At 37.0% G+C, this 21,665-nt stretch overlaps 2 protein-coding genes across 2 annotated transcripts in view; one reads left to right on the forward strand and one right to left on the reverse strand.

Annotated features, from left to right (window-relative positions):
• Window positions 1-1,583, forward strand: part of LOC139948140 (gamma-aminobutyric acid type B receptor subunit 2-like) — a 42,573-nt gene extending 40,990 nt beyond the window's left edge. Inside the window, exons 19-20 of the mRNA XM_071946188.1 lie at window positions 587-718; window positions 1,007-1,583. Of these exons, the coding sequence (XP_071802289.1) occupies window positions 587-718; window positions 1,007-1,258 (384 nt within the window). The 3' untranslated portion in view covers window positions 1,259-1,583. The remainder of the gene's footprint in view (window positions 1-586; window positions 719-1,006) is intronic.
• A 3,747-nt stretch (window positions 1,584-5,330) lies between these two features.
• The window catches only part of LOC139948161 (cyclin-dependent kinase-like 1), a 32,006-nt gene continuing 15,671 nt past the window's right edge, over window positions 5,331-21,665 (reverse strand). Inside the window, exons 6-11 of the mRNA XM_071946222.1 lie at window positions 21,479-21,569; window positions 14,514-14,714; window positions 13,872-13,954; window positions 13,118-13,171; window positions 11,810-11,956; window positions 5,331-8,766 (exon numbers count right to left, since the gene is read on the reverse strand). Of these exons, the coding sequence (XP_071802323.1) occupies window positions 8,566-8,766; window positions 11,810-11,956; window positions 13,118-13,171; window positions 13,872-13,954; window positions 14,514-14,714; window positions 21,479-21,569 (777 nt within the window). The 3' untranslated portion in view covers window positions 5,331-8,565. The remainder of the gene's footprint in view (window positions 8,767-11,809; window positions 11,957-13,117; window positions 13,172-13,871; window positions 13,955-14,513; window positions 14,715-21,478; window positions 21,570-21,665) is intronic.

Here is a 21,665-nt window from a genome sequence, read left to right on the forward strand (position 1 = left end):
TTGTTCGTCGGAGTTGCGAGATAACTATGAAAGAACAATACACCCTTGTCACACGAAGTTGTGTGCTTTCAGATGCTTGATTTCGGGACCTTAAATTCTAAACTTGCGGTCTCGAAATCACATTCGTGAAAAATTACTTCTTTCTCGAAAACTACGTCATTTCAGAGTGAGCCAATTCTCACACCATTTTATACTATCAACCTCGCCCCATTACTCCTTACCAAGGTTTTATGCTAACAATTATTTTGACTTATTACAATAGTGTCTACTGCCTTTAAGGAACATTGAGGCAGACGCTTTAATTGCATGTACCGTTTTTTCAAACTTCGACATTCCCAGAACAAAACCGGGTTGAGGGTGTTGTCACATAGATAAATACCGCAGAGAGAATCCAAAATAAAACCATAGGATGTTATCAAAACACCAATGTAATTGTTTTTGGCCAAAATCAGTGTTATTTTAACACCCTATAATATGCCGTATATATTTACTTTATAAAATGTCCCATGGTATCAATTTTGAACACCTCGGTTTTGCAGTGATATGTAAAAACTATTGATCACATTATCCATCTTTATTTTCACAGGTGATATCCGTCTTGAAGAACTCCAAACAAGATCTTATGTCACAGGAGACAAGTAAAGTGACAACAAGTCATACTTCAACAGATAGCAACATGATTCAAGAAAACCTAAGAATGAAACACAAAGTTAAATTGGCAAGTAGCAATTTTTTGAATAGTATTCCGTGAAGGTTTTCTCCTTGCACAGTAGTATAACTATTTTAAAAAGTACGGACTTAAGGAAAACCTTATTAATTGCATTACATAAAAAGCAGACACAAAAACGTTTATAAATGAACCACATATAATCCAGATACGTATTCACGCATAGATCTACACATTACAACGCCTTAAAGATAAACTCAATGTAATTGTTACATGATTTTTCTTCATTTATTAGGATAAGTTCCAAACTAATGATCTATAAAATGATCCCCAATACAGCTTGAAAGACAATTGAAAGAGCTTCGAGATGGTGTGGACAACGACCGAGGGCGACGTGACCCTTCTGCTAGCAGTCAACCCCCAGACAAAATGAAGATTTGTAGCTACAACTGCGGCATGTGGTGTTGTGGTCTCATGTGTGGATGCTCACCAAGAGAGAACAAGAATCAAGACGAGGATAAAAAAATAATCGAACGCTATGTTCACACCAACGAGGTGGACTTGACCCTTGAGATGACAACAAGCTCATAGACTTGCCAGTCGTTCACACTAACGCAGTGGACTTGACCCTTGAGATGACTACGAGCTCATAGACCTGCCAGTCATTCACACTAACGAAGTGGACTTGACCCTTGAGATGACCACAAGCTCCTAGACTTTCCAGTCGTTCACACTAACGAAGTGGACTTGACCCTTGAGATGACCACAAGCGCCTGGACTTGCCAGTCGTTCACACCAACGAGGTGGACATGACCCTTGAGATGACAAGCTCCTAGACTTTCCAGTCGTTCACACCGACAAGTGGACTCGACCCTTAAAGGAACACGTTGCCTTGGATCGGACGAGTTGGTCTATAAAAATCGTTTGTAAACGTTTGTTATAAAATGCATATGGTTAGAAAGATGTTGTAAAAGTAGAATACAATGATCTACACAAATATGCCTCGAAATTGCGTGGTTTTCCTTTTACCTCGTCGACTAACACGGTCGGCCATTTATGGGAGTCAAATTTTTGACTCCCATAAATGGCCGACCGTGTTTCTTCGCGACGTAAAAGGAAAACCGTGAAATTCCGAGGCATGTTTGTGTGGATCATTATATTTTACTTTTAAGTTATCTTTCTAACCATATGCATTTTGTAACAAACGGTTTCAAGCACTTTTCAAAGACCAACTCGACCGATCCAAGGCAACGTGTTCCTTTAAGATGCATACAAGCTCCTAGACTTGCCAGTCGTGCCGTTGAGGCAGGAGTTTCGGTTCCCCTAGCAAACTGTGTACAAACTTCTGAATATCAATACGCGTTTACCAACAAGATGTTACTTATTTTAGATACCAAAGGTTTCAGTTTGAATTGCGTTGTAATCTCAGTGTTTTGGTTGTAAAATAGAAAGGGTGTTGTAAAACACAAAGGTAATTATTGTATTGTGCAATTTGAGTTTACTACGACCAATAATGATTTGTGCTAATTATTATATTGTGCGATTTAAATTTGCTACGACATATTATGTGTTACATTAATGTCTTATTGTTCAAATCGAATGCAGGCGCTGCTGGCTGGGTGCTCACTTTATCCTGATCAGATTTTTAATTTATTGATTCATCGACTAATTCTGATCGATTTGACGGTGTACGATAAGCATGAAATATTCAGGTAAAGTAAAATATATATTAGTTGAAACATGGAAAAAAATGTGTGCTTTCATTTTTTAAAGATCGAATTGTTGAACGTTTAGTTTTAAATCACCATGCTTAGGCCTATAGCCTCTATCACTTACAGACAACTTGAGCACGGGGTGGATAACTGTTCAAACAATAATGAATGGATAATTGATGAAGTAGTTACACAAGTTTCTTACTCGTGACCGTCCACCCTAAGCGTTTGAGTAAAACTTCAATCATTTCAAGGCTGCTACAAGGGAAGAAGTTCGCGAGTATTGGCGATCATTGGTGACATACTATAGAGGGCGGTATTGTCAATTCTAACGGTATACCGTATTGTATTGCGGCTATATTATTTTAACCATTTATTTTGTTTACTGAACCCCAAGTAGTTATTTATGTGACCCGTCAGCCTAAATGTGTTCGTAATTTTTTTAAAGAAAAGTTGTTGGTTTAGTCAGTTTTGTAAGCCGTTATTTGAGCGCAAGATGGGTCATGCAATAATATTATTAATAAACTATAGCTATATCAGTTACTTGTTAAATGTAATAGAGTTTTATAGGACTGTTCGTCAGTAAAACAAAAAACCTAAAAAAAACAATAAGCGTTTTTCTAAAGCCGTTCGTGAAAACATTGGCGATAATTCGCCACAAGCCACAAAGTGGTAAATTAATTGTCCTACTCCATAGAGCTATATAATTATAAAGCACACAAAGAGCTAATTATAGAGGGCGGTATCGTGTTGATCCAACCATTATGAGCCAAATTTCTATTGTAGGTTGTTTACTGCACCTAATGTAATAATATATGACTTTGTATTTTAAAAACATTTAGAGCCATAACTCAATGTTTATACTGTTGCTGGATACAGCATTATGAGGTATTAAATTACGATCATTACATGTTTTTAATGTTAACATTGACCGTGTCCTTTCTGATAAAAAAAAGTATTAAAGAATATGATACATTAGCCCTGGTAGGACGTCAGTCAGTGTGCAACGGAGGAGTCCAACAACCTGGGCTAATGATACATTATGCATTAGCGTGTAAATGGAAAATTAACTGAAACTGGATGAAAGTACCGATGAAGTGGTAGTTGTTAATCAAATTTCCAACACAAGACAGCCCGACGTCACTCACAACAACGTACATACACACTCGTAAAAACACGTTTAAATTTCACAAAGTTGCAAGGCAGAAAAATTCAAATATGACTAATGTAAACTTTACACAAAATAAACAAATCTGAAGAGTCCAATTAATTTAGTGATTAAAATAATAAATGCATTCATCATTGCAAATATCCCCAACGGAAATTTGAGGCAAGCAAATATTTGACGTCCCCTCCATGAAAGGGAAATTGAAAACAAGGATTCAAGAAATCTTGTTAGAGATTTGCAAATGAAACAGTTTGAATATTGAGTATAAACATTGACTTACCTTATGTCCTCGCTCAATGGTCAACAGTGGCGAGTCCCTCGCGGTCTACATTCCGATCCAGCAGCATGTCAAGGAATTTCCACAGAGTAGGCCTATAAACCCATCTTCAGCAACGTGTTACAGTCGAGCTTCAGGCAGACGACAAACTGAAGCACCAAGCACATGTCATCAACATTTTGGTATTTTGAGTGTAAACTTCAATGGCCACGGGTAACATCATCAGTGGGCCCACTTTAACATTGCTGCTCAGTCACATGCACGTGTACATCCCAATGTGGAGTTTGAGCAGATTCCACCTCTCCAGAACCAGCACCAGAAAAAAAAAAACCGGAACAAAACTGAAGACGATTCGTTTGCTTAGTATGCATAAACGCTAGCTAAGAATTAGCCTGCATCTTTTAGTCTTTACTACTAGTGTTCAATTCACGAGTGGTGACTGGCATTACGTTAACTGGTTCCCTTTATACATATTAGGCTGAGACGCAATATGATGAGTTGCATCACGGAAGAAACCTCATCCATGCTTTACATTCACCTTGTAATAGGCCTATTACATAATACTATTAGAGCTTTTGTTTACAAACATTGACCATCACGAATAAAAAATCACTTTTTTCAGATTCGGTTTTGGTTAGGTCTGTTTTTTGTGTTTTTCACCCGTGATTTAACAAAACTGATAGAATTTGTAAATAAAGTTATAAATATTTTGCAGTGAGAGCCTCCGTTACTGTTGTCTCGGAACTTTAGTCGTTTGGGTGCTTATTTTTGAAGAGACACTGTTAATAGTTATTTCTTCCTTGATTATTCTCAGCAGGGCCCAATTTCATAAAGCCTGTAAGCACAAAAACTTGCCAAGCACACAAAATATTGCTTCATAGAAACAGGTTTCGAGCCAAAATGACGTTAAGTTTACATGTATTTTGCTTAGCAAAGAAATTCGTCAAGCAGTATTTTCTGCTTAACAGCTTTATGAAATTGGGCCCTGTATCAAACATATAGAAATCAAAACAAACCATTGTTTGTCGAATCCAATACTACATACTGCAAGGGGAAAAGGCACTGGGAACTTAACTAAACAATCATCATTACTCATAAATTACTCATGAAACCACACATCAAACCCAATTCAGTTCTTCTAAATAACTTTTTCTGTCATATTTATTATTTAAGGCTACATTATTTTTATCTGTACATTACATGCAAATTATCCAATCAAAAAAATCTACAATATTATCATATCATACCCAGTGCTGATCAAACCAATGTCAAATCGGTCGTGACACTATGGTCGTTTAGGACAGAAAACCCACAAAGATGGACAAATATAAATTAACCCAACTCAACTTAACAGTGCCACGATAAGGATTATGATCCAACAGCTAATAATAGTTTCACCCCAAAAAATGAACATTTTTTAAAGCGCAGTAATCAAGAAACGCAAGCTGACCTGTATTGTTTTTGTTTTCTTTAAACACATACATTTCGCTGTGTTTTTTCTTGTAATTGTATATAGTTTGTTTTTAATGTTCTGTTGGGGCTTTTGGTTTACCCTTTTTGGTATCTAATAAAGAGCAAATAAATTAAATTGAATTTAGATTTTTTGGTTTTGATCACCAAAATTGAAATGTTGATGTGGGAAAGTTTCATTTTGAGAAAACAGGAAGAAAAAGGACTTGAATTTATTAGGTATTTAACCCATTGAAACATTGATAAAGTGAATCCAACATGACAGTTTGCTGTGGTTTAGGAAAGAAATCACCAGACTGCATATCTTTTAGTTGATAGCCATCTTGTCAGCTACACATGGTGCAACGACCAAAAAAAACAACAGCTAATTACAAGAATATGTCATAGTTTCCCAAAGAAAATCATCACTATGTTTGTGTTTTGGCGGACTGACATTGTGTAGTCACAGTACTATAAAATCAGAAACAGATAGAAACAATACAATACAGAATTTTTTTTCTATAAAATCTTTTTTGAGTACTAAACAGTCACTAAAATTTGACTGTTTTTCTTTTAAAAGTATATCAAATACTTCACACTTACGGAAACAGTTTAAATAACATTTAATTATTTCTCGTCATGATTTCTAAATTAAATAGTGACAACTCATCATTGAGTTAAGCCTCCAGAAATTACTGTGTGTATTTATAACATTATAATATCGAAAAGATACGGTACGACCCATGATTTTCAACATGAGGATCCGTATTGAGATAGCGTCAAAAGAACTGAACTACAGAAGTGCACAACTCATAACACACGTAAGGCAGTAGAATTTTTACACACAAAAAAGAAAGATATAATCATTCTTTTACCAAGGTTGGCTGAAGAAATGTTCGTTTTATCATAACCAAATGTATTTTTTAGGTCCCTATTAATTTCATGGTTGGCAGCAAAGTGTGATCTGATACCAGACCAAATGCCTTCAAATTAATACCCAAACACGTGTTGAGATATTACAATACTATAACATCTGAAATATGAAGCCATTTATAAGTTTCCATCACTATTTGTCCTGAAAAAAATACAACTTCCTACAAGTTCAAAACATCCTTTTTACATGTGTAACACGTACTCCATCTCTGTCTTAAAAGAGATTCACAAGTGACGCCCCCTCCCCTCCGTTCACTTTACACAGCTATGGACATATAAAACCCCTTCTACATAATAAAATACCTCAGATAAATGTGAAATCAAAGTCATAAAACCTGTGAACACAATGTTCTCTCTTCCCAGTAAATAGCAATGTTGGTTTACCAACATATCCACCTTAATGTAACTATCAACACATTATATACATAAATTATTTGGCAGTAGTAATCTGTCATGTGCTTTTTAGGCCAGGCAAGGGGTTAGTTCAAGGATGGGTTCAGACCTACACCTCTCTAGGAAATTTCTGACCGGGAAGGGGGGAGGGGGTGGGGAGTGCACATTATACTGACAAACTTTCCTCACAATGCAATATGTATCTGTGATAGATTGTATGGAGCAGTTTATGGGGGTAGATAACACCATTGACCAAGTGGTAAAAATGATGAGACTACATAATTGAATTTGCCGAGCATAAATCCGCAGGTAGCAAGCAAAAAAGATAGACTCTAACTATTATCAGAAGCCTGGAGCGAATAAGTTTAGCCAGTAACAGCAAGTCAAGTTTTTATACAAAATTCAAATTTCTGTAGTAATGATTGCAAATAGTGCATTAACTGGCCTTGAATTAAGAGTAAATCGCACACAAATGAATGCAAGCTTCTGGGCCCAAAATGTAGAAAGGTTCTTTTGACTACAGGTACCAATTCTAGATCTTGAAAAACATCATTGAGGTCAGGACCTTGCTCAGCCAAGCAGTTAATGAAAACAATGTGGAAACAAATTGCCTTTGAATTTTTTTTTTTTAGAACAAGTCAACAGTACAGACTACAAGGAAGATAATTTTGTTTTAAACCTTGCAAGACATATTCAGTGTTTCAGTGAGTAAGACATGTAACATAATATTCTCTTTTTAACATAATCAAATTAGAAATCCCATCATACAACCATTCAAAGTCCACTACTTCTGTATTAAATGTGATCCTAGATGACTGTTGTACATGTAGAAAAACTGGGTATCATTTCTTTAGTTTCTTTCTTTTTCTAAGGTCACAAGAGTACAACTTTCTAATACTGAAAAGCAAATTGAAAACTTGTTTTTTCTTCTCAAAGATAAAGCCAACACGTAACTTTAGAACATTTTTTTGTACAAATCTAGTCATTCTCTTTTTAAAAATTTAAAGCAAAACTTAATGTGAAAATTGTCATTCGCTGTGCAAACAGTGAAATCTATATGTGAAGTAAATGTTGCAACCGTAAACAACAACCTTTTGAACATGAGTTGCCACTGATTTGTTTTCACCCATAGAGGGCAGTAATTTAGAAGCTTAGGCATACGCGTCTGTTTTACAAAGGATTTAAAAGCCATTCTGCTTGAGTTTGTATTCTTTAACAAACTATAAAAAGGAAGAAATTCCGACCGTCCTCAATGTTGAACCATTTGTCACCTTTTGAACTGCTTAGTAGCAATGCCTCCTTCCAACTTAGGAAGCGAGGGTCGGGTGGCGTGTGCATTCCTGCGTGAGCTGCTCTCTGATTGACCAGAGATGTTTGATCCAGCAGTCCGCTGAGCTCCCCGTTCTTCGTGCATCTGAATGGATGCAGGAGAGTGACTGTAATCACTGCGGCTCTCAAGTCTGCCATGAAGGATCTCTGTACTCAGTTTCTTCAGCATTTTAGAATCAGTCGACGGCTCAATCGGAGATGCCGAGTCACACTCGCTCCGGCTTTCTTTCCTGAGGTAATCTGGAATGAGTTTAGAAGGTTGTGCATCTCCTTGATGAGGGTGTGGCTGGTGTGGTATTGGGAATGGGTAATGGTGGTGATGTGGCGAGTCAGACAACACTTGATGTGCTTGTACATTCTCTCCTCTCCATTCTACATTCCTAAAATGGCTTCCTTTTCCAGCCTGTTTGTCTTTGGACCACACAGGAGATTCGCTACAGAGTTTCGCTGCAGGTTTTTTGTTGTCTGCATACCAGTTTGAGTACTGAGGCTCTTCCTCAACTTTAGGAGGTTGTTGCAGAGGTTCCAGATCGGAATACATTGGGAGCATGTTCTTTCTCTTTTGGTGATGTGGAAGGGGGTTGGGTTGGGGCAAAGGTGCAGCTATGGGTACTGGCCCCTGGCCTGACCACACATTTCAGAAGTTAGAGATATTGGGTAAGTGGCGATAATCTGACTTGTCAGACTTGTGCTTGTCGGATTTATGCTTGTCCAGCTTGTGCTTGTCCGCCTTGTCTTTGATTGTCACCTTGGTCTCTGCAGGAGATGCAGCCGCCGCTACGGCTGCATTCATAGTGCTGTTGCTATTGGTCAACTGAGGCAGATTGTAGAAGTGATTCTGTGGAGTCAAATCAAACAGACATTCCTTTAATCTAACATTTCTTCATTAAGACATCATTTCAAGACATCAAGGTCACTACCAGGGCAACAGATACAATGCCCTTATTGGACTCTATGAACTTCCCGTAGACGTTATACCATAACATATAATGTTAAACCTAATGGTGAAAAAAAGTTTTCATAATCAGTGAGATGGCAATTTTTTTCATAAGAACATGGAAATATTGGCTTATCAACTAAAACTGATACCTATCTTAGGATCAATCTTGTCTCTTTACACCTGTTTAGTTAAATATTGTAACATTTAGAAGACCACCTAACAAACCTAAAACCATTTTAAAGGCAGTGGACACTATTGGTAATCACTCAAAATAATTATTAGCATAAAACCTTTCTCGGTGACGAGTAATGGGGAGAGGTGGATAGTATAAAACATCGTGAGAAATGGCTCCCTCTGAAGTGTCATAGTTTTGGAGAAAGAAGTAATTTTCCGCAAATATGATTTCGAGACCTCAGATTTAGAACTTGAGGTCTCGAAATCAACCATCTAAACGCACACAAGTTCGTGTGACAAGAGTGTTGTTTTCTTTCATTATTATCTCGCAAGTTCGATGACCGATTGAGCTCAAATTTTCACCGGATTATTATTTTATGTATATGTTGAGATACACCAACTGTGAAGGCTAGTCTGTGACAATTACCAATAGTGTCCACTGCCTTCAAATAGAGCACCCTGTCATTGACTTGTCATTCATACAATGCATGTTTCTGGAAGCTACGAGTACATGTATGTACATGTACTCTCTTTAAAGGAACACGTTGCCTTGGATCGGTCGAGTTGGTCTATGAAAAGCGTTTGAAACCGTTTGTTAAGAAATGCATATGGTTAGAAAGATGTTTTAAAAGTAGAATATAATGATCCACACAAGTATCACTCAAAATTGCACGTTTTTCATTTTACGTCGCGAACGAACACGGTCGGCCATTATGGGAGTCAAAGTTTTGACTCCCATAAATGGCCGACCGTGTTTGTCGACGAGGTAAAACGAAAACCAAGCAATTTCGAGGCATATTTGTGTTGATCATTGTATTCTACTTTTACAACATCTTTCTAACCATATCGATTTTATAACAAACGGTCACGGGACGCTTTTCAAAGACCAACTCGACCGATCCAAGGCAACGTGTTCCTTTAAACAAATTAGTGTACCAACTCCTTTTAACTCCTGACGGAAATCATTGGAAATCAAACTTAAATTATGCATGTAAGCTTGTTGGTGAAACATGCATTACACTAGAAGTAATTTACAATTTCCAAAGTCACATGCATTAACCTACACTCATACAGAACTATGAACAATTAAATATACATGAGCATTACTGGCATGCAAAATGAAATGTAAGTTACTTTAATTATGCGTATGAACATGTACGTAGCGGAAGGGAAATGGTCAGTCATGCAAACAACATTAGCAACATCATTTCATACACTTACATTACTGTAAATACTGCATGTACATCAGTTTATAGGTAATACAAGCAGAGATACTACTTTTTCCATTTCATCATTTGAGCCAACACAATAATGAAAACCACTGAAAATTACATACAGAGAAATGTAGACAAGACAAAGGGTTGGTTTAAAATATTTCCCACAAATCAGCAGGACTAAATAGGCAATGCAGAGGGCAAACAAAGCAAAACAATAACATTAAAAACATAAAAAAATTCATTCAATTGAACTATTTTGATCATACTTGAATCACAATCCTATAGGAAATGACAGACATTACAACTTCAAACATGTAAAGTAGATGAATATAAACACGTTACTTTAAAGTAAATTAGCAGTACACCGAGCAGGGAGATTCAGACATAATGCGCAAAGAGGTATGAGTACACTACTTTGATTAGTCCCATTACCTGTGGTGGCAGTGGTGGTGGTGGTGGTGGCGGTGGGTTAGGATTGTACCATCTATGATGCTGATGTATGGATTGAATATAGATGGTTTATGACATATGAAACAATGGTGTTAATGTTAAATGGTACAGAAACAGACTTCTAACTACATGTAATCTTATGGGGGTAAAAAACACAACTTGGTTTTAGTTTGAAATGAAATGCATGAATGTTAGGAAGAAGAAGAATAGAATGTGCAGTCGTCGATTTCACCAAACTCTTCGTAACTTAGCAGTAATCTTAGGACCTAGGATGAGTTCAGTTCCGTAACCAAAGACGTAAGGACGCATTGAACCCATCTTAAGTTAGACAAGTTACTCGTCCTACCTTGAGATAGGATTAATCCTAGTGTTTTGTGAAATCGGCTGCTGGTCTCTTGCAAAATTAGCCTTGATCAAGACACGCTGTCCGAACATCATAATAATGGTTCAGTCACATTTTCCCTCGCTTAGCATGTGCCTGCCCCATGTGCGTCTGTATCATCTAGATGGACTCTGTGCATTGACTTCATGCAAGTGTACATGTGTATTGACCCAAAACTCAATGTGCATGTGTCTCATCAAGACTTCGTGCATGGACTTGGGTTTGTGCAACTTTGTAACAATAACCCTCTCCATGTGTGGATAAATACTGCCTAGCAAAGGGATAACGCAAAACAGCCTTGATCAAGACTAATCGAATATTGAGAAAACAGGTCGATGGAAGACTATTTTTCTATGATATCAAGTCTTCATTAAAAAAAATCGTGCATGGACTTGGGTTTGTGCAACTTTGTAACAATAACCCTCTCCATGTGTGGATAAATACTGCCTAGCAAAGGGATAACGCAAAACAGCCTTGATCAAGACTAATCGAATATTGAGAAAACAGGTCGATGGAAGACTATTTTTCTATGATATCAAGTCTTCATTAAAAAAAATCTATCAAATTAATGATATAAACCATTCATTGTAGAGATGTTTGAAATTATTTAATTTGTCTTACTGATTTGCAGAGGGTTGAAAACAAATATATTTAAAAAACAGATTAGTACTTGAAGAACATCATGCCTGAAACCAACAATAACATTCTTAATTCTCACCCTGGATCGACCCTGTGCCCTCTGGCCATAGCGCCCTCTAGCCACTCGTTCTGATTTATCTCGTTCCTCACCAGCCCCCTGCACAAAATCCAACTTCAGGAGCTGCTCACATGTAAGTCTTGCTTGGGGGTCCATTTTTAAACAGGACTAAAAGAAAAAACGCAAAAACAAAATTGTCAGTGTATGTGAAGGGCTGGAAAATAATATAAAAACAAGTGTGAATTTATTTGTACACGGGTGATTTTCAGTCTGTCTTGTTTAGTGGGACACAAATAAGTTGGTGAACAAACACATAAGACACAAATTCCATCAAATATCTTGGAATAAACACTTTACACTATACAATTGTTGTAAAAGTACACTTTAAATTGATAAACAGGGGAAAACACTCAATGCTTAGACAAAACTTAAATAATTAACAGATTAAAACAGCTAAGACTATATTCTAAACAAATTAAACGCTAACCATTAAACAAAGAGTCAATGAAAATTGATGACATTTTAAAAAGGATACAAAATGTAATAAGCATATCAGAATATCAAAGTATGAAAAACAAAGACAAACACTAACATATGTATAAATATATGAATGCAACAAATACCAATAATAACACTATGGTAACCCATGAATGGAGCCATACACAAAAGCACCACCTGGATTTGCATATTTTATGGCTGAGCAATACATTGTTCATGAGAACACACCCATAATCCCTGCATAAAATATTTTTGAAACTCATGCCTGCAATTTCATTTTTGCGAGGGCAAGGTCATTTTCATTTTGCAAAGGGCACTTGAAAGTCTATGGGAAACTTTTGATGGGGCACCAAGGCCAAGACCGGGGCAACAGTGGCCATGGCATCCAGCCGTCGATATCACAAAACTCTTCCTAACTTAATACTAATCTTAGGACTTAGGATGAGTCCCAACCCTGCACTGTAGCATGCAGACCTTAAGATTAATCCTAAGTTAAGACGAGTTACTCGTCCTAACTCAAGATAAGACGAGTCCTAACTCTTTGTGAAATCGCTGGCAGGTGATTTTAGGCCTGGGCAGTTGACAATTTGTACCCCACCCCACACTTCCAGTTAGCTCATGCTTACATCCTGTCTTATGGACCCTACTGATTATTCAAGTAGAAGTAGAAGTAGAAGCTGGAACACAGAACCTCCAATGAGGGTCATCAATGACAAAGGGGGCCAGGGGGATGGGGCCCATTGAGTTTCAGCTGGGTTTGCAGTGTGCAAAAAATTCCTTGGAGAGAATGGAATCAAAAGCAGACACGATAAATATACAAATGTGTCTCACCTTCAGAAATTTCAAAGCATCTGGAGAATCATGAAACTTCAAATCCAACGGCTCCTAAAATGGAGACAAAATTTGATTAAAATCAATTGTTGAGCATCCCTTTATATTTCAATGAAAGAAAACTTACAAGTACTTTTCTTATAATGTGGTTTAAAGCCATTAGACACTTTCGGTAAACAGTATTATCCAAGGCCCACACTTCGTGTATCAAAACTTATATATAAAATAACAAACCTGTGGAAATTTAGGCTCGATCAATCATCGGAGTCGGGATAAAAATAACAGGAAACCCTACCTTGTTTACGCACGTTTCGCCGTGTCATGACATGTGTCTACTATAAATCCGTAATTCTCGTAGTCGAGAACTGATAATTGTTTTAATGTTTTCTCAAAAAGTAAAGCATTTCATGGATTAATATTTCGAGAGAAGTCTTTTACCATTACCTTCTTTAAACCCTATAAGTTATTTGTAAATCTGTGAACTTCCTGTTCCGAAAGTGTACAATGGCTTTAACTCTTGATCACAACACTGAAAACCAAATTATATCCAATTGCCAACACAGATGAACTTTCATGATAAGAACTTTTCTTGTTTTGAAAATGTCAACAAACGACTGCAATAACTTTGCCAAATAATGTTAGGGATTCTATATCGGACAAATTTCAGCAGAAGGATCTCCTTAAAAGGGGATGTGAATTAATGTCAAATATCAAGTAATAAACCACAAGGGAAACTGACTGTATGAATACTTACTAATACTTTAGGCTCTGGGAGTGGGAGACCTTGGAAAAAGGCGTTAGTGCTGAAGATATTCATATGCCTTTGAATTAAATCACCTGAAGAAAAGAAACAAACAAACCAAATTTTTTAATATTTGTATGCCCTTGAATTAAATGATCTGCAGCCGATTTCACAAAACGCTGGGATTATTCCTATCTCGAGTTAGAACGAGTAACTCGTCCTAACTTAGGATTAATCTTATGGTCTGCATACTGCAGCGCAGGGTTGGGACTCGTCCTAAGTCCTAAGATCAATCTTAAGTTAGGAAGAGTTTGGTGAAATCGATGGCTGAAGAAATGAAACGAGAAAACAAAAGTTTAAAAAAGATGTTGATTCTCAGAACAAGATCTATATGAACGGGTAAAAGTAAGAAGTTAAACTAGAAACTTGGTATTTGTTCTTTGGTGACAAAAACAATACCTGGTCTGACTGAAAGGTCTGAACAGCTAAGTATTGAACTCTGTTACATTTTAAAAAGACTCGTATCTGCTCTAGAATGGTAAAGGTTATGGGTTTTATTCCCATCTGAGTAATTGCCTGTGGATTTTTTTCCACAGGGGGAAAGTACTGAGAATTAAAACCAAACAGCATCCAAGTTATTACAGTAGTTGTTACCTAGTGTTTTCCGGATGAGATAGAGCTGGTCTACATCTGACCGTCCCGGCCATAGTGGTTCAGTGGTCAACATTTCAGCCATGACGCACCCGATGGCCCATACGTCCACTGGAGGACCATACTTGGTATCACCCACCAGGAGCTCTGGTGATCGGTACCACCGTGTAGCTACATAGTCAGTGTAGTCGTCACCCGGACCCGCTGTTTGAAGAAGAAAAAAAAACAAGGATTGACGTTAACATAAAAGCCAGAACAATTTGAATACCAAAAGCAATTCATTAAACGCTTTCCCTTGCATAAAGAGAAAAATGCTACACAAACAGATTCAATTGCTACTCATAACTTATGATTTGCTACTCAATAACAGCATTCTCAGTGTGCACAAAATAAGTTCAGTCTAAATTTCTTTCTATGCAAAGTTTCTAGACGAAATCCTTCCCTCTTTTTGGGAAACTGTAAATGTTTTTTTGTCACATAATATAATCACAAGGTAAAATCTGGACTAATTAATTGTAAGACGTGAAGACGAGTGAAATGTAATTGAGCCAGATTTCACCGAGTGATTATAATCTGCAACAATGCACGTAAAGAACTACATTAATTATTAGTTTTATACAACTCACACATAGATCCTTGGAATTTAAAATTGTTTTACAATATATACAAAATAGACACAACAATTTGCTGCATCCTAATTATGTAAGGAATATAGGCCCCTACATAGAGAAAATCTTATTAAGTTGCTTGAGCAATATTAATTTTGGTTTTTACCCATACACCGATGTGTGTTAGCACTGTATACTCGGTACTTTCCAGAGTCCTGCGAAAAAATATCACAGGCATATTACCTGGGTGGGATTCGAACCCACGACCCTTGCAATTCTAGAGCAGTGTCTTACCAACTCGACTACCAAGATTGCCCGGTAGCTAGAGCAACATACATGCAGTACAGTATGTCACGTCTAATTTATAAAATACTACCATGAAGCAATGCACATCATTCATACAGATATTCACAGTACACATTACAGCTATAATGCATGGCGTGTCCTTAAATTTATACGCATTGACCACTGCGCATTTCGCATGGCGCATGATGGACACATGGATTTCCGGCCTTCAAATTATCTTATTACTTTCCTGGTAATTAGCGATCAAACACTAAATCACTAAACATATTGTTTCAATATGAAATTCCTGAGTAAACACTGGTGTATAATGACGATCACTGAATGAAAATTATTTTTAAATAATATTCTATTTTTAAATATTATTCTATTTTTAAATGTTATAACTTTTGTGGTTATTATAATTATTAATTTTTTATGGGGGGGGGGGGGGGCAGGAGGAGGGCCAGGGAGAGTGAGCGCCAACAAGCAGCTAGCAGCTACAGGTTTACTACTACTATACGTACATCCTGTTGTTATGAATGGTCCAATATTGATTAAAAAACCCTGTGTTGTGAGCAGTGTTTGGTTGTTGCCATAGCAACCATGATTGATATGATATGATGCATTGTGTAATGCAAGCCCGTTAATATTGAAAGGATGAAGCCAAGGCCTACAGTGAGCCTACTGTGCACTTGTTGTTTACAGAAACCACATCTCATCTTACAAACCCCACTCATCTATCCAAAAATAATTCTAGATAGTGAATATATTTGTAACGAGAGTGAATATATTTGTAACGTGATCTTGAGGGAATTTTGGGCTTAACACATTTTACGGAGCTTTAAGACTGCTACAATTCTACACATGATGCAAAGGTGTAGTGAACTCTCATAAAGCATCTGTTCATCAGAACGAAAAGATTTGCAATATAAAAAAGTGTGCTTTTTTATATTGCACTTTTTAAAAGCTCATTTCACCTTTCATATTGTGTTCAAAAGTGCACCAAATAAATTTGTGGGTTTTCGATAACAATTCCAAGATTCTTATCATGTATTTTTCAACAAATTGCACCCTTAAAAATGGTGCCCTCTGTAAACAAACAAAATAACTTTTAAGGTATGCTACACAAGAAACTATAAAAAATAGGCTTAATAACAACTGTTTTTTAGAAGAATACAGTGCACACTGGACTTTTGTAAGTGACCCGGTATGTTTTTATAACATAAATGTTAATGTCATGCAAAAATAATTAACCTTGCAGATACATTACATACATCTTGGTATTGAAACGAACACAGCTGCGTGTAGGTAATTGTTATGAATGTTACATAAGGAACTATTTAATTGCCAATTTATTTCTAAAGCAATGTCATATGTTGACCATTATCTCGTGTAGCAGCAGCTCTTGCATCCCAATACCATAGGTAAGCAAACAGAAAAGTGACGCCAATTATGGCATAAAAGCTTGCGCAAATGGCCCTATTTCATAAAGCTGCAGTTTGCTAAGCTGATTAGAGTTACCGGTCATAATGCCATGTCATTCACATAGTTGTTACTGGTGCCCTCTGTAAATGATGCATTGCTTTATAAAAGTTGGGCACTGGGGTAGATTTCACAAAGAGTTAGGACTAGTCCTAACTTAGAAATGGATAGTCCTAAGTTAGGACGAGTAACTGACCCTAACTTGAGATAAGACTAGTCCTAACTCTTTGTGAAATCCACCCCAGGTTACTGAAAATAACTGGTTTCCCACTCGGTTCAATGCTCTAACTTAAAGGGACACATTGACTTGGATTATAACGTGATATAAACTATAAAAAGCGTTTGTTATAAAATGAATATTGCTGGGCCTTGTAACTGTGTGGACAAAAACAGGCTGCCATTTTGTAGAACAAACTTTTTGGCTACACCAAAGCGCCCAATCAAAGGCAGTGTGTGTCCCTTTCTAAGTTACCAAAGTTCGGTTTAAATTGATGTGATGATCGATTGGGCATTTTGTATCAAGAATATTACTTTTGGTTTTACTCGTACATTGCTAGTAACATGAGTTAAAGGAACACGTTTACCTTAGATCGGTCGAGTTGGTGTTTGAAACGCCCTTGTAACCGTTTGCTTAGAAAGATATTTTAAAAGTAGAATATTATGATCCACAAGTATCACACGAAATTGCGTGGTTTTCCTCTTACCTCGTCGACAATCACGGTCGGCCATATGGATGGCCGACAGGGTTAGTTCGCAAAGTAAAAGGAAAACCACGTAATTTCAAGGCAAATGTGTGTGGATCATTGTATTCTACTTTTAAAAATTTTTTCAAAGACCAACTCGTCCAATCCAAGGCATTGTGTTCCTTTAACTATGCTTTAACATTGGCCTCTTGTTTCATTGTCCCTTCTTGTGTCTCAGTGGTTGAAATGTTAGGGCGTCTGCTGCAGAATACAATGGTCATTGGTTCAAACACAGTGGTCCTGGGTTTGAATACAATGAGAGTGATCATCTTCATGTCAGTGAGTGTACATGGTGTACGTATCACATATTGGTGTAAGGGTAAAGCCATAAATTGTCAGAGCTCTCCTCAAGTAACAAGTATTTAAATGTCCATCCCAAAATGGTTAGCATAATAAGACCTTGTGTAAGTCCATTAAGTCCCCATTAGCACCAGGCTTTGGACAGGCTCTATGTACCTGTCAGCCTGTCATGTCATGCCTGTATACTAGTGACCTGCATAAGCAGAGAGGCATTGTGTCAACATACAACACACTTAGGTAGGTCTTAAGAGTGGCAGTTTAATTTGCTCACAAGTTCCATTCAATATAGATGTGTCCATGGGTATTGTACCAAGGTTTACTGTTATGTACATGTGCCTGTACCTAATGCATTCAAAATATTTAAATAAAACTTTAAATATTCCAAACAAGTACATTTTTATTAATTTTGTACACAAAAAGATCCCTATTTGAAAATCAAAAGGATAATTTGTAAGGATTATTTGATTCAACAGTTTCAAGAACAGATTTTTTCTCTGTTAGAGAAAAAAATTACCAACAACAATTTCTCTGATTAAAATAAAACACATAGGGCCCTATTGTAACATATTTGTGTATCAACCTCATGAATAATTGAATATTATGAATATAGCCAGGCATGTACAATATGGGTACACAACTGAACAACAATGTCAAGGCCACGCATCCCACTGTGAAATTGAAGTTCATTCACTTATGTATTGATTAATTACCATGGTGACCAAACAAAATATTGACTGTTATTGCACATCGTGGGGAATACACTGGTGAGTAAAGGCAGTGGACACTATTGGTAATTGTCAAAGACTAGCCTTCACAGTTGGTGTATCTCAACATATGCATAAAATAACAAACCTGTGAAAATTTAAGCTCAATCGGTCATCGAACTTGCGAGAAAATAATGAAAGAAAAAACACCCCCGTCACACGAAGTTGTGTGCATTTAGATGGTTGATTTCAAGACCTCAAGTTCTAAATCTGAGGTCTCGAAATCAAATTCGTGGAAAATTACTTCTTTCTTGAAAACTATGGCACTTCAGAGGGAGCTGTTTCTCACAATGTTTTATACCATCAACCTCTCCCCATCACTCGTCACCAAGAAAGGTTTTATGCTAATAATTATTTTGAGTAATTACCAATAGTGTCCACTGCCTTTAACCAAAGATGAAAATGTTTAAGTCAGAGATCGGTAGTGGAAAAGCTTGAACTATAGTATTAGGAAAGCAAAGGGGATCAACGTACAAATCTAACTTCAAATAGCAATGTAATAAATCATACTCAAACACATTTAAACATTTGTTCACTCCTTGACCATGTTGAGAAGGCACAGGATTACACAAGATTTTCTGCAGTACCTAGATCATTTTTGTGTGATTATTTTCTTGCTTTACAAGTTTAGTTTAATTTGACGAGAACAAAATTTGAATGAATTTGCACAGTGGTTATGTTTGCTTTCCCAATTTTTCCAGACCTAAAACAGATAGACTTAAATAAAACTTCCGACCTTTTGGTGGGGACAACGTCATTGTGTTAATATAGGGACCATGTGCTTTCTTTTAGACAATCATCATCTTCACATTGCACTCTATCAAAAGCTGTTTGCAGTGCTTGAATCACATTATTGTAAAACTCAAAATACAACTTTTGAGAAGTACATGTTACAGGCAGGGGCGATTGCGGGAGGGTCAACACTGTGATATAAAAAATCACAGAAGAGGAGCCATGTCTGAGGATGTGTTTGATGAGTTGTTAAAATAAAAAATACTGTCTGGTTTCTAAACACATGGCCTGATTGAGTCAACACTCTATAATAATGGAGACTGAATGCTATAATTACTGTCAACAGAGCATCCAGGGAGATGGACAAATAAACATCGTTACACCAGGGTCAATGCACAGCAAATTACAGACAGACTGTAATTCTCCAGTACAGAGAGACTGTAAGGTTTCAGGTCTTCACTGTACAAGGACTCTCACTGCTAGGCTTTCATCCCCATCAACTTAAGTGATATTCACACGACAGCAACTTAACCAGGGTCCCTTGCTTAATTTTAGCATGGTTGTAAAATATGTAGCAATATTTGACAAGATTTTGCAAAAGAACTTGGACAGTAGATTTTTGTTCATCCTTTTAACACGAGGTACGTTTTGTAAAATTTTACAACCATGCTACAATTTAGCAAGGGACCCTTGCTAAATTGCTGTCGTGTGAAAGGGGCTTAAGCCGTTTCTCAGACTACAGCCAGTGTTGCTGAGCGGGTCTTTGCTCTATGGTATGTCAAATACTTCAGTGGCTAGTTTTATAGAGCAAAGCCGTGTACATTAAAAGTGTCATGTACACATTCAATGAAAGCTGTGCAAATGTGCCCCCAATCTATGTAACATGGCAACACCCGCTTCCGGCTGTGGAATTTGAAACTGTGCATTCACTCAAAACCAGCAAGTCATTGTATCGCGCATGATATTTGCTCATTGGAAAAAAAGGGCTGACCTACATGTACATGTACATGTACACGCGTCATAGGCTTTATTTAAAAAAGGGATACAAAATTAGAAAACAGACTGAAGTAGGAAGAATATCATCCCTGTTTAATACATACTACCAAATATTAGGAAGATTTAAGCCGCAACTGTTAGAATGTATTTCAGCTGAATCTACATGCGTTTTAATAAAGGAAGGGCTTTTCAAACTGGTAATAAAAGTCACTCCATTTAATTTGTATGAAAAAATACTGACAAGAGCCATGTACAGAGGCTACAGGGAGCTGCAGTGAGAGAACCGAGCACTACTAAAAATGTGCAAAATGTTATTTTAAGACTTGTGTATAATGGCACTGGTGCGTGAGTCTAATAGTGTGGTTCCTGCTATGTCATAATTCACTCTCATACAACGGTCTGACAACTTTAATCCGGCAGAGGGGAGAGTTATGACAACCAACGCCAGGATACATACAAACACGTCATCTGCTAATGGCATGAATGGAGAATTGTACATTTAACTGTTTGTGTTCCCACTGTAGAGTCGGTAATGAAGCATGACCAGTCAAATTTAAATATCTGCTATTTCACATCTATTTATTTCAAACGGCATGCTATTCATGCCATACACGTAGCTTACTGAGAATGTTGACCAATTTGACTCTTGACAAAGTTATTTGAACTTCCTTGACGCTATTGTGTGTGTAATACAGAATTCTGATTAGCACTTTGTAGTGCTCAAAGTGCTATTTTATTTTCTTCTACAAGGTATGCAGAGCTATCTTCAGATCACAAGAACCATTTATTTACATACTGTAGCACCATTTAACGATTAACAAGGTGCCGTGCCACAACCTGCAGGCAATCAAAATGGAAAAACTGGGTTCTTTCACACATTAAAGAACAAGTAAAAACTAAAAGCGATAAGTAAATGTGTCTTGCTCGAATCCACACTCTGCTGATCAGGCATAATGCAGGTTCCAATCCATAAAGGTCAGTATTTATTATGCATAGCCCTTGGTTAGAGTTACCAAACACACAATGTGTTATTTGTAATCTACACTCTAGATACTTACTTAATATTCTTGCGAACCCGAAGTCACACAATTTCAGCATGTCATCTTTTGTGATAAGAATATTTTCTGGTTTGACATCTCTGTGAATACACTGTTGGGGGCAAAAAAATGACAAGAATGAAAAGCATTGTAATTTAAAAATTTAATTTTTTATTCATCAGTTTAATTACTACTTGTCATATGCACG

Source organism: Asterias amurensis, chromosome 1 (genome assembly GCF_032118995.1).
Source record: "Asterias amurensis chromosome 1, ASM3211899v1".
In the NCBI taxonomy this organism is placed as follows: Eukaryota; Metazoa; Echinodermata; class Asteroidea; order Forcipulatida; family Asteriidae; genus Asterias; species Asterias amurensis.